At 37.7% G+C, this 14,166-nt stretch overlaps 2 protein-coding genes across 2 annotated transcripts; one reads left to right on the top strand and one right to left on the bottom strand.

Annotated features, from left to right (window-relative positions):
- Positions 1-1,135: 1,135 nt before the first annotated feature.
- Positions 1,136-2,071, bottom strand: LOC132778040 (olfactory receptor 5V1-like). The gene has a single exon (XM_060780647.2). It carries the CDS (start codon positions 2,069-2,071, stop codon positions 1,136-1,138), a length of 936 nt encoding a protein of 311 aa, XP_060636630.2.
- Positions 2,072-7,485: 5,414 nt separating this feature from the next.
- LOC132779593 (olfactory receptor 5V1-like) lies at positions 7,486-8,418 on the top strand. Its single transcript, XM_060783276.2, has one exon. The coding sequence runs from the start codon at positions 7,486-7,488 to the stop codon at positions 8,416-8,418; it is 933 nt and encodes a 310-aa protein (XP_060639259.2).
- Positions 8,419-14,166: the final 5,748 nt, after the last annotated feature.

Genomic DNA, 14,166 nt, shown 5'->3' with positions numbered 1-14,166 from the left:
CACTTTATTCACTAATAACAAACAACAGCAACATCTTCCAAAACTTTTGCATTTCTTGTTCTCACAAAATACTGGAAGAGGCCAGCAACCCACCATCCACAAGAAAGTAAGCAAGCAACTTGTCCCTTTATTAGAAAAACACTTCTGTATGATCCAGAAATTATTAGGTATTGGTGCTAAGTTTAGATAGGTAGGTAGTTTTTTTTAAGAATCAGACTTTGCTGTTTGCTGGTATTCCTATAATTATTAATAACAATAATCTTTTAAAAGTAGATTTAAAAGATTTAAAAGTAGACCTTGCAACCTCTGAGGATGGCTGCCATAGATGCAGGCAAAACATCAGGAGGGAATGCTTCTAGAACATAGCCATACAGCCCGAACAACCTACAACAACCCAGTGATTCCAGCCATGAAAGCCTTAGACAATACTTTCATAAGTACTTTCTGAAAGAGAGGAGTGAGGAGATATAAGACAAAAGCTAAAGGTTTTAGTAGAGGCTAAAGGGTGACTCAAAGCTTAGAGCCACCTTACAAGAAAAGCACATCTACCCAAAAGTCCCCAACTGCCATCCACCCACCCATAATTTCCATCTCTCAGTCCCACTAAAAAAAGAATCAAGAAAATAAAGGAAAATCGAGAAGATTCAATGCTAGAAAGAGGCCAAGTCAAGCCAAAAGTTAAAGCTGAGAGTGAGCGGCAAGGCAATCAGACTGAAGCTCCTCTCTCTAGAGCCAGATGCAACTGAGAAATTGAGGCACTCATCCCATTAAATAGACACAGCTTGCATAAGACCTTCATGACTTTCTTCTATTCTGATTGGCCCAACAGGCAGGGCTCACAGGGAAACTCTGTGATAGTAGGCGGCAGCCTCTCCACATGTCACGTGCTCCCAAATAGAGCAAAAGGAGCTCAGTATGGTAGCCCATACTGAGATTCAAATTTTTTGATGGAAAGTTCCCTTATAGAGTTCTTGTGACTATAAATTAAGGAACAGAAGAACCAGCCATGTGTGTAGGGGTAAAGGAAGAATATAAATTTAACAACCCAATAAACATATAAGTTTTAAACAGTATAAAAATTACTTGATTCATCTCATCCCATTTCTTCTTCTTTTTTCTTTTCCTTAAAACAATGTCAAAATCTTTTTTTAACTAGCTTCTTTATAGCTTTCTTCACTTCTTTGTTTTTTAGGCTATATATAATGGCATTTAACATCGGGGTTAGAATGCTGTACTGAACTGACACAAGCTTATCTACTGTTTCTGAATAACTTGATGCTGGTCGCATGTACCGAATGAATGCAGTCCCGCAAAACAAAAGCACAACCATGAGATGGGAAGTACAAGTCGAGAATGCCTTCTGTCTTCCATCAGCAGATTGTATCTTGAGAATTGTGCTAATAATACGAATGTAAGAAGCTACAATCAGAAGGAGGGAGGCAAACCCTAGTGCCATGCTGAAAGTGAGAATCACCATTTCATTGGCAAAAGTACTTGTACAAGATAGCTGCAGTAGCAAAGGTAACTCACAGCTGAAATGATTGATGCTGCCAGGAGTACAGAAATGTAAGCCAGTTAGAAAGACAGTATTTACAAGGGAGTCGACAAAGCCTGATATCCATGCACCTAGCACCATTTGGGAGCAAGCTTGGCGGCTGATAATGGTGCTGTATCTTAGTGGGTGACATATAGCAGCATAGCGATCATATGCCATTGCTGAGAGTAAGAAGATCTCTGTCCCAACCATGAAAATAAAGAAAAATATTTGTGCAATGCAGCTATTGAGAGAAATTGTCTTTTCTGTAGCCAGAAGATTCTCAAGCATCTTGGGAACTGTCACAGAGGAAAAGCAAATGTCAATTAAAGATAAGTTGGTAAGGAAGAAATACATAGGTGTGTGCAGCTGTGGATCAACCTTTATCACCAACATAATGAGCACATTTCCTGACAGAGTTATTGTGTATATTAGTAAGAAAATAAAAAATAGGAAAATCTGGAGTGTTGCATCTTCGGTAAAGCCCAATAAATGAAATTTCACTGCAGCTGTTTGGTTTTCCATTGCTCTATTCATGATAGGCCTCTTATCTAGAAAAGAAGTGGATGAAAAGAAGATGAAGAATTGCATTCAATAATGAACATAATAGGGAGACAAACAGAACAATTGCATGAGAGCCTTAGATATGTTGATGTGAGTGCATGACACATCAATCTTCTTGTACCTATTTTTTTCTGAATAACAATATTTTTGTTCGCATCCAAGCATTACATATGCAATTAAGTCAACTGAAATATATCTATATTCATATGGAAATTGGTTCATTTAGGAATAAATATATTACAAACCTTGCATTAATCTTTGCAATAACAAAAAAAAAATGGAATGTAAACCACTTGTTTACGAAATGCAGCTAGAGATATTCTAATATCCTTGAGTGAAGTCTACATCATGTGAGTAGAACTCTACTCACAAGGAAAATCTTTATTCTCATCATCTTCCCTCTGAAAGCCCCACGTGTTCCCCGAAAGCCTGCTTCACAATTTCTTCCATCCACAAGTAGATTTTCAGATGGTGCAGAAAGCTATGGAATAAGGTTTATAGTTATGATACAGATATACTGTTTCTAAGATGACAATACTGTATCTCTGAGTAATGAGTTCCATATTAGGAAACAAGTAGACTTTTAGTTTGATTCAGTTGGGCTCTTCCCGTATTTTTAAGTACAAATCATATTTAGGTTTAGGCTACTTTTCCAGTCGATGTCAACTGGCAGCAAAATCCAGAGAGCTGGGGCTTATCACAATACAATGGAACCTTGTGTACATAAGTCATATACATATCTGATTTTTTTTTAATCGAGAGAAATTAAGACCTCAAAATAGCATACTGGGAAATTTTTACACTTCACTACAATTTGTCTCTCCAGTATGAAAATGACACATACCGAACTTTTCCTATTCAGGTTTTCATAATTTGCTCAAAATGACTCTACACAACAGTACTGGCTTTTTCTTTTTGAAGCTAAGCACAGTCCCAACAAACAAAGGTTTGGCTGATGGATAGAAAAATGCAATTAACCCACCAGATGCTTTATTATTTTTGAGCTCATACAATGACATTATATATTGTAGTTTTGCTCAACTAAACAATTTATGGGGGAAAATCATTTTTGCAAATGTAAGAACTTCAGACAAGGAGAGCAATTATGCAGTTTTCTCTTAATAGAAATTACTAGACAAGAGTAAAATTAAATCCTACAGCAGTGATCCTACATTATTTATGCATCTTGTAGATTCACAATAAAGTAGTTAAGTAGAAGTTGTGTTACACCACTCCCTGCTGAATAAAAAAATTGCGTAAGCAATTTTGTAAGTACAAACGTACCTGTAAGGAAGCTTACACATGCATAAAACAAACAGACTACTAGTCTATATTTATTAGAAATAAATCAAAGTTACTCACCTAATACAGAAAGCTGTTTTTCTCTGCCTCACGTTCATATTCATGACAAAAAAAATCACTTCCATTCAAATAATGGAATAGACCAAAATCGTTTTGGCTCATTTCAGATCTTTCTTTCACATTTGAACCAACATGGGTCTAAAACAAGTATGGATTCTACAGGTTTGTCAATGCTTTCAACTTCTTTTTAGATTGAATAGCAATATCAAAATAAAGAAAGATGTTTCACAGTTTTAAGAATGTTATACTCAGATTTAGGCAAGGCTTACTGCATTTGCACAGAGAGAATCAGAGCAATAAGGAACTCCTGAACATATCCCATCTTGAGAATTCATTTCCCTGGATATTAATTTGTGAGAGCATGTGAGAATTCATACATTTTGGGAATATCATAATGCTCTTGAGATGTCTTCCTGGATAGTACACTACACAGAAATTTTGTATTATAGTCAACATACTTATTCCTATAAGGGTATTACCTAGCTACTATAGTAGCATGTATGAAGTATCTTCATTTAATCTATTTTGGATGCCTAACTAAAGAATCACATGGTCATCTGTCTCTATATAGGGCTTCACCAAGCTGCCGCTGCTGTTGTTGCTGTTATTCAGGGGAATCGGACTGCTCTACTTTATCACACAAAGAGAGGGTTTAGAATTGAGGTTCAGTTTTTCAAAGGCCAGGGAAATTTTTGTTATGTTACAGAAATACACTAAGATAGTAGATGTGCATGGAATTAATTTTTTCCATTTCCTCCTTTTCTTTCTGTACCTTCAATGCTTCAGGAGCCCATAACATTAAGGGCAGTTTTTATTAATCCCCCAGCAAACAAAAAAACCCCTTCATTCCCTGAAAACTACTACAAGTTACCTGTCTTCTTCCAGGAGGTCATCACTCTTCCTTACCTTGAAGTGGGAAGCCTCCTTAAAATGCAAAGAGTGCATGTCTGCTGACATGGTGCAGCCCAGGAGAGAAAGCGCATGCATCTGCCTGCAGCTGAGTGCCTCTTCTCTAGAATAGAAACAGCTTAAATGCCTAAAATGATGGGAGGGGGAGCCTGGGAAGCCTGCCCCCCATAATGGGCCAATAGACATTTTGGCACCCCAGAATGAAAACAGATATCTGCCCTCCTGAATTTGGGAGGCTCCCAAAAAAATGGATCGGGGCCCCCATCAAAAGCCAAGATATAAAATGAGTCAAGGTTTACCCGGATTGCACAAGCCTATTAGATAGATGTGGGCATCTTTGAGATTCTTTTTTATGATGAAACACCGGGGTAGAAGGAAAACTATATGTCTGGCTATTCCCGATAGCTATCAGTATACCCTCTGATGTCCTTCAGTTCTTTAAAAATAAAGACTCTTGAGACAGGATTAAAGTTAACCAAATAAATTTACTGGAAACAAAAGGCAAAGGTAACTTCAGTCAGAGTTCTTGAAAAGTGAATCAAAATAAAATACTACAAAGGCAAAGTTTGTTGATTGAACTTAGTTACACTGGAAATAAACACTTGACTATATTCATAAAATATGAGGTTAAATGCTTGACTATATTTGTCTTCATAAAGGTACTTGGCTATTGATATAATACAGAACTAAAATGGTAAAGTACAGAACTATAATAACTAAATGGTAAAGGTACAAGCTATACTGGTAAAGCACTCTGGGCTATAGTGTCTATATGATAAATACACAGCTAAGATGACTATGTGGTATGTACAGCTATGATGACTATATGCTAAATACAGCTATGAAGGTCTATGAGGTATATGCGTGGTATATACAGCTGGTAAATACATGCTATAGAATGCCTGTTTAGATTGCCAGGCCAAGGAACCCAGACAATTTCTGGCATTCTCCTCCAAACTCTGGCACAGACTAAAAAAGGAGAGAAAAGTCTTTCAGACAAGTTCTACGGCAAAAAGAGCTAAACCAACAGAGCCAGGACTCTAGGGGTTTTTAAGTTCCACCCCTAAAACTAAGCATAAATGGAAAAGTTCACACCAAAGGGAGAACAAAACAAGGAAGTGAAACAGAGGAAGGAAAATGCTAGGCCAAGACATCACAATACCCACCTCTGTCTAGAAAAGCGGTTCACAACTTGTGGGTCCCCAGGTGTTTTGGCCTAAAACTTCCAGAAATCCCAGCCAGTTTACTAGCTGGTAGGATTTCTGGGAGTTGAAGGCCAAAACATCTGGGGACCCACAGGTTGAGAACCACTGGTCGAGAAAGAAACAACGTAGCTTACTCTAATGTCAAAATTCAAACTGATTGACTAAAATGCAAACCAGTCAGAATAAGACACATTTAAACTGGATAGATGTCAGCAGGATATGAGCCAAACCTCTATGTTGATAACACCTAACTTTGTTAAATATATATTTGTGTAATGATAGCTAGGAATTTCTGTGGATGATCAAATAGTGAGTCATTTAAGATTTGAGAGATTTATGCTAATAGCCAAGAAGTAATCATAGATGGTAAGAATCTAAACCCTAATATGAATGTCTGATTTTTAAAATATTATATTATGGACCCCACAACCTCCTTGATTGCATCACACCTTACATTATAAATCTCCTTAGTTCATATGAAAGAGGGGAGCGGGCACAGAAAAAAAATCTTAATGTTTTTAGAGGACATTTGGTTCCATTAATTTGACTTAAATGCAGTAATAGAGTGAAAATATTTATTTTGTGAGATAAATTCAGATATGTTCACAAATGCTTCAGCTGAAATTCATATTCACTCCATTTAAGTGAATGTGAATTTCAGCTGAAAAATGAAGCCCAACAAATCCACAATGTTATAGGAAATCTATCTGTTGTGACATTTTTGTTCATCATGTTTAATTACTTGTGTCGGTGAAATGTCTCTTCAGTGCATTTTTAAAAAATCCTTTAGGACCAAGGAAAAGTTTCTTCTGAGACTGATTCCTTAAATCACACTTTTGTGTATAAACAAGCCTAAACGCAGCACCATTCAATCATCTAAAGATTTTTAATGTGCTCCTTGTTAATCCTAATTATAACTCTGTTTCATCATCTTTTTTCTTCAGCCTCATATCTAGAAAGCCTCATACTGAACTCTTCACTTGTCATTAAGGGTACTATGGGCAGCCTATCAAAGCTATAAGCAGAATCTAGTACAGTGGAATCTGAAATATCTCTCTATATTTGCTGACATATGACTATATCTCAGAACTGATAAACATTTGCAGTTTTGATAGTAATTTATCATCCATTCTTCACCTGGGAGATTTTAACATTTGCTTTAATTGTGAGTATATATCTTTTGTAGTAAGATGAATAGTATAAGTGAAATTTTCAGTAATTTTATTTACAACTAAACCAGGCAGTTCATTCCAAGCAGTCATAATTCTAAAGTTCATTCCTTTCAAATGGTGTATGTATATGTGTCTGTCTGTCTATCTATCTCACATGAATTCTGGCAGGACACAGAGTTAAAGTGCTGTGTGCTTGCTCAGCCTTTATGTTACCTCTCATAGATTAAATTGTGATATTCATTTTTAATAATGTGTACATGAACATGTGGGTATATATGTGCGCATTTTAGAGATAGAATAATTTTGCCTGTCAAAGGTTACCCATTTTGATAGTAATTTTTAAGCTTCTTGTATGTTAATATAAATATTTACCAACAGTTTGTTTTGTGAAGCAGCAGGATGATATATGAAAGAATGGGGCTCAATAAGTTAATGAAGGTAGATACATTACTATACTGAAAATACATTAAGTATACAACTGGCATATACAATAATTAATTATTTCTTCCTTAAAATGTTAATATATTGCCTGCTTAACACTTACATGACTTCATGCAATTGTATACTAGAAAACAGAAAAGGGAGCAGACTTTGCTATTTCAAATTAGACTTGGTTAAATGTTGAGGGGAAAGAATATAGTAGCACTCTTAAGACTTTATAAAACTTTACTCATAGCAATGTAACACTTCATCATTCTTATTCATTTTACAGACACAACAAGTAGACAAGCTTTCTAAAATGCTCAATGAAACAGTACTGACTGAATTCCTCATCTTAGGTTTCTCCAGTCTTCAGGAATTGCAGCTGCTTCTATTCTTCATCTTCCTTGCTATGTATACTTGTACTCTGGTTGGGAACATCTGCATAATTACCATTGCCTGTCTGGATTCTCAGCTTCAGACACCCATGTACTTTTTCTTAGGGAACCTCTCATTTCTGGATATCTGTTACACCACTACCAATGTCCCACAGATGCTGGTGCACCTTGTGTCGGAGAAGAAAAGTATCACATACACTGGGTGTATTGTACAGCTCTATTTCTTTATCACATTTGTGGGTACTGAATGCGTCCTTCTGGCTGCAATGGCCTATGATCGCTTTGTAGCTATATGCCATCCTCTGAAGTATGCAACCATCATGAGGAAAGTCCTTTGTCTCCAGTTAGCTGGTGCTTGCTGGGCAAGTGGCATTCTTAACTCTGCTGTACACACCTACATGACTTTCCGACTCCCATTCTGTGGATCCAATCAGCTCAACTACTTCTTTTGTGATATCCCTCCCTTGCTATTGCTTTCCTGTGGAGATACCTCCCTTAATGAGATAATTTTGCTCATTGTAGGAGTCTTCATAGGATGGGTTCCTTTTGTCTGCATAGTCCTCTCATATGTCTATATCATCTCTACCATTCTGAAGGTACGCTGCAGCGAAAGGAGACTCAAAGCATTCTCTACTTGCACCTCACATCTTACCATTGTTTTTTTGTTTTATGGAAGTGCCATCTTCAACTATGTCCGGCCAATATCAACCTATTCAATAGAAAAAGATAGGCTCATTTCTGTCCTTTACAGCATTGTTACCCCCATGCTAAACCCTTTGATATATACCTTGAGAAACAAAGACATTAAGGTTGCTCTGAAAAAAATATTTCTGATGAAACTGTATTCAAACTGAAAGTGAGGCTGTTATACCATTTTCTTTACTATTTATTTGAGGTTCACGTCATTTTCAGACTTGCTTCCAGATTAGAACCATCTGAACAAATTTATCATTAAGATCCATTGATTACAATGTTGGATTTATTCTCAGTATGATTAAAGTTGGCATTAACTTCTGTCTCGTAGAGTTCAATACAAGCACCATTAAAACTGAAAGCAAGAATGAAAAAGTATAGTTTTTTTTCCAAAATTAACGTCCATTAAACAGTAAACAAACATGTCATCACCCACCTCCCCATCCCCACATCCCCTATGTGTGCTTGCTTCTGTTTACATTTGGGATAGTAAGTTACTCATATTTTCAGGCAAGAGTGTGACTTATTTTTTAAAATTCTTTTGTATTTGAACCACAGATGGCAAGTCTCAAGTGAAGTGGTGTGATTCACTCAGTTTTAGAATACCTTTTCTTTAAAATGTTCAGATCAGGATAAATTCTTCCTCCTCTTACTTCTCCTGAATATGCTTATACTGATAGCCCAAACTGATTATTGAATAGGGCAACTGAATTATAAATATTATTATTAAATAATGAAGTTAGTTTTGCCTTGGAATTATTGAGAATGACTAGGAAATCACAAAAAAGTATTATAAAGTCTGGGTTTTCTTATGTCTGGGTGAGTTATAAGACAGATTTTAGAGATGCTACCTATTATTGTTGTTGAATATGATTATTTTGCCTTATGCTATGATAAATATCCATTGTTTTCAAACATTGGTGCTAGTTTCTGGGGCAAGATGACAAGCAGTCCGACATTCAAACCACTTTACCACAATAACACCATTAAAGTATATAATTTACAATCAATGGGCCGAGATAACAAGACTATTATTTTGAATTCATTTCACTAAATAGTCCTATATTTCAGCCGTCTTATTTGGGTTTTTTGTTTAGCAAAAATAGCTGCTGTTCTCTGATTAATGTACAAATATAGTAGTAATGGTTTAAAAACAAAAACTGAATGAACTTAAGTTAATGTTATAACCATTATAGCCTTATTGCTATGGCATGTGTGAATGCTCCTCTTTTATTGTGGAACTTTTTCTACTTTATTAATTCTTTATTCTCAAGTTTTTCCCCCTCAAGCAATGACTTTTAAGACAGCTGGCATAAATGTCATGTTCCATTGGGATCTAACATAGACCTACGACCCCATCACACTAGAGGATGAATCCACTTTAAATCCGGTTGCTGCCTCTTACAGAATTTTGGGTTTAGAGAGGAGCTTTTGACAACCTCACTAAACTACAACCCCCAGAATTCTGCAGGAGACAGAAACCATATAAGAAGGCATATATGATGATGCATATGATGTTTCTTTCTTCCCATCTACACTGTAGAATTAATGCAATTTGACATCACTTTAATGCTTATGCCTCCCCAAATTACACCCCAAGATAAAGGGAAGGGGCAAATGATGTCCTTTTATACAGCAGATAGGCATTCTATGCATGATGATCTAGGTCTGAAAGGGAACAAAAACTATATTTGCAGGAAATCTTATAACATCAGACAGGATTAGGAACTGTAACACCATCTATCCTAGTCAGCACAGGGGCTGATGACAGACTGTAAGGGTAGCACTTAAAAATATGACCCCCTTGCTCTAGAATGCTCTAGAAATCTAATGAATTGCTCTAGAAATCTAATGAGGACAGAAATATTTCAGAGCATGGTTAAGAAAACCTGACATTTTCATTTTCACTACATTTCTCAAAATCCTACTTGTTGGAGTCCTCAGAATCATTGCAAATTGTGACACTGTTGTTTTCTTCCTGCTTGGAAATGTGTGAAAATGTGACTATTTTTGTATGCAGTGTGCATCACCAAAACATATAGCTTATAGCAGGGGTCCTCAAACTAAGGCCCGGGGGCCGGATACGACCCTCCAAGGTCATTTACCTGGCCCTCGCTCAGGGTCAACCCAAGTCTGAAACGACTTGAAAGCACACAACAACAACAACAACAATCCTATCTCATCAGCCAAAAGCAGGCCCATACTTCCCATTGAAATACTAATAAGTTTATATTTGTTAACATTGTTCTTCATTTTAATTACTGTATTGTGTATAAGATATGTGCAGTGTGCATAGGAATTCATTCATTTTTTTTTCCAAATTATAATCCGGCCCTCCAACAGTTTGAGGGACTGTGACCTGGCCCTCTGTTTTAAAAGTTTGTGGACCCCTGGCTTATAGACTATATATTTTTCTTATATCATATTTTTAAAGATACTCATGGTTTAATGCACCGCTACTGTCCCCCTGACAGCTGTTGAAAAGTTGTAATATAATCTCAATAACTGCCTGATATTTTGAATTACAATCCCATCATCCCCAACTATTCTGAATGGGACTGAATGACTTTGTAGGGAATATTCGGAAGGCTTCATCTTGAAGAAGGATGGTAATCCATAGGAATCTAATTTCCATATATTGTGTAATTCCTCTTAAAACCAACTAACCGAAAACAAGGAGATATACATATCAGTCCTGGGCATATTGTTTGGAATCATATTCCACTAAGTATGTAGTAATATCATAGGAGTGCCATCACACAGTAGAGACCTTAACAGACTTGGTTCAAAGAAAGTCCTGCTACTGTGTTAATTTAGAATTATGTGCTAGAGTTTGAACTTGCGTATTTTAAATTGGATGTTTTTAATAAAGGATGGTTTAACTGTTTGATTTTAATTGTGGCCGTTGTTTATAATTGTATGTGTCGGCATCATATGGTTGCCTGTTGTGAAGCCACCCTGAGTCCCCCTCCGGGGGTGAGAGGTGCAAGGTATAAATGTGTGAAATAAATAAATAAATAAATAAAGTTCATTCAGGTAAAATATTCCAATCCTTTCTATACTTGTCTATTTTTTGAGAGCATATTCTATGTTCTAGAGTGGGATGTACTTTGAGAGTGGCAAAAAGGACAACTGCCTTAACCTTCCTTCTACCCTCCAACTTTTCACTATTACTCCAGAGAGCCTCTTCTAGTTTAATATGAGAAAACATTGTCCATAAAGTAAGAGTGGGATATTGCCTTTACTCACTACATTTTACTTTGATAAACTGTAGTCAACATTGCAAAATGATAGAGGCATGAAAGACTTGTCTGAAAGCATCCCTTCCAATAGTGCTTATGTTTACCACACAGCCGTGGGTTGCTATATGTATGGCAGAACTTGTCTATGCAATCCAGGAATGTATTTGAAAGAGAATGATTGCAACCGAACTTCCATGACTTCATTCCCAAGTATGTACTGATTGGCTTTACATCAACAATTCCAGAGAAATTCCAGAGAAGTAGCCCAGCTAACATGTTACAACAAAAATGAGAAGAGCCTGGCCATTCTTTATATGAAAAAATGGGAGGTAGTTCAAGGATTCATGGAACTAAGGGCACTTCCACATAGTACCAAAATCCACTCTGAAGTGAGTTTAAGTAACCCGCTTCAGTGCAGATTCCTGTCCCCACTCCCCCGCCCCAAAAAAACAACCTGGGATTATTATTTTTTTTTGGGGGGGCTACATGTCATTCTGATTAAAATTGGGATAGCATGAAGCCACCTCAAAGCCATCTAATTTCCTCTTAAAAGGTATGAAATGTACCTGGTAGCCATAACTTTCCTCCTCCTGTCCTCCCAGCACAAGAAAATGACACCGAGGAGATAGGAGGGGCAAAGAAAGACCCCCCCACACACACACTCCCGATCTTCTCATGTGCCGTTTCCTCATGCCAGGAGGTTTGAGGAGGAAATTTATAACTGCCAGGTACATTTTCTTTAACTTTTAGGGGGAAATTTGGGACTTGGGGGAGGGTGTGAGTGCCATCCAGGAACCCAAAAGGTGCAAGATGGTAATGGAGTCACACCTCCGGGTAGTCCCAGGACTAACCGGAAGTCAGTCTTCAAAGGCCCAATACCCCATTAGACCCAGGCCTTTCACGAAGAGCTGAATCTAATGGGTTATCAAATTAATTTGGAGCAAACCAGGGAAACCTTGGTTTATTCTGAATTAATTCATTTTTACCTGTAAAAACTGAGACAGGTTCTGGTTTTTGGGCCCATCTGGATGGATCCACTGGTGGACTGTCTAATCAATGATTTCTATTGAACAAAATTAGCAGTAGTGCACAAAAACTTAATAACCCATAATTTTCTTAGAAAGTCTTAAAGCAATACTAGGTGAAAGGCATAGAGGGAAATAAACATTGTGAAAATAAACTTCCAGGTATTTGGCATTTTTTCTGAGAGCAGGAGGAGAAGGAGGAGTGTTCAAAGTAGATATAAATAGTTGGTCTTGCACTAAGAAATACATTGCCCAACTTACTGGCCAAGGCCTGTTGCGATGGGGGGTGCCCTCCCAGAAGCCCCCTGCACGGTGGGAAGTTTCCCGCCACCTGGCCAGCTGGCCTATCAGCAGCCGTCCCCACCTGGCACCTTGGATTGGCCAGGGACACCAGGCCTGCTTCGGGTTGTTCTCCCTCCCCCCCCCCCACCGCATGACTCATATATTTGTATATTGTTGCCATTATTGGTCTTTGTTAGTTCGTCACAACTTGAGTTGGCCTGTGGCACATGGCATGGGCCCTGGATCTGGTTTCTGCCCCTTCCCTAATGGCCAGGGAGGGAACATCTGGTGGTTTCCAGGGTTGCCGTGTTTTGTTGCCCGGTATTGTGCCAGTGGGCCCTTGTCGGGTCCTTGAGGTATCTGTCAACAGCGGGTTAATGGATCTTGATCCAGAACCCATGCATGCCTGGCAGCCACCCCTTTTGTTCCTGTAATCAAGAAATAAGTTGTGGCCAATTTTTACTCCATTTCTGTGTCCGTGTCATCTCTGATTCTGGCGGCGGGATGAGGGTCACCCATCCGCACACAACAATGAATATCAGCAGGTGATGATTGCTTTGTGGATGTATACATTATATCTTTTTTGTAAGTGCTAGTCTTGGTCATGTGAAACACATACACATACACATGGTGTCTGAGAAAATAGCATTCATTATTCCCTAAATATAATTTGCAGAATATTTTTAATTAACATGTATTTCTTTTCAACCCAGCATCCTTTCATCCTGTTAGTCACAGCAGTAGCAGTAGCAGTAATAACAACAGGAATAGTAATACATAACAACTGCCCCTCATTTTTCTTTCTTCCTATTGGGGAAAAAACTTGAGTGTAGAGCTATCCCCATTTGTGGGTCAGCTGTGTGTTCTCACTCATCACATTAATGTCCAATGTATTATCCTTAAGTAAGCTATGTAAAATGTCCCTGCTCTGGATGTGAAAATTGTATTAAGTAATGGCTGATGTTACTAACATAAACAAATGTAATTGAAAATGTCACTTAAATAAGCATTATTTGAGTTGTAGCAGATGAAGGAATTGACCATCTTCAACAACATAACGCCTCCGTTTCTTTTCCACCTGCAGATTGGGCAGTCCCCACCCCATGGTCATTCCGTGGATTGGAGGAGACCACAGGAGCTCCCTGGCCACTCCTTCATCCTAGCGGTCTCTCATCCACACCACATTCTTATCCTCGCCATTAAGTGGACATAGGGCTATCCAGCCTTCCTGTTATATTACTGATAATTCCTAGTGATTTCTTGTTCTAGATGTTCATTTGATATAGAAATAAAATATATTGAAATGGTTGCACTCGTATCTTCCTTGTAGGCTTCCTGTTTTGGTTATGTTTATTTGACA

This window comes from Anolis sagrei, chromosome 6, assembly GCF_037176765.1.
Source record: "Anolis sagrei isolate rAnoSag1 chromosome 6, rAnoSag1.mat, whole genome shotgun sequence".
NCBI classification, from domain to species: Eukaryota; Metazoa; Chordata; class Lepidosauria; order Squamata; family Dactyloidae; genus Anolis; species Anolis sagrei.
This window is presented reverse-complemented; position numbering and strand designations above follow the sequence as displayed.

Excerpts from the sequence above, each read along its gene's own strand:
- LOC132778040 (XM_060780647.2), bottom strand. The coding sequence starts at position 2,071 with ATGAATAGAGCAATGGAAAACCAAACAGCTGCAGTGAAATTTCATTTA.
- LOC132779593 (XM_060783276.2), top strand. The coding sequence starts at position 7,486 with ATGCTCAATGAAACAGTACTGACTGAATTCCTCATCTTAGGTTTCTCC.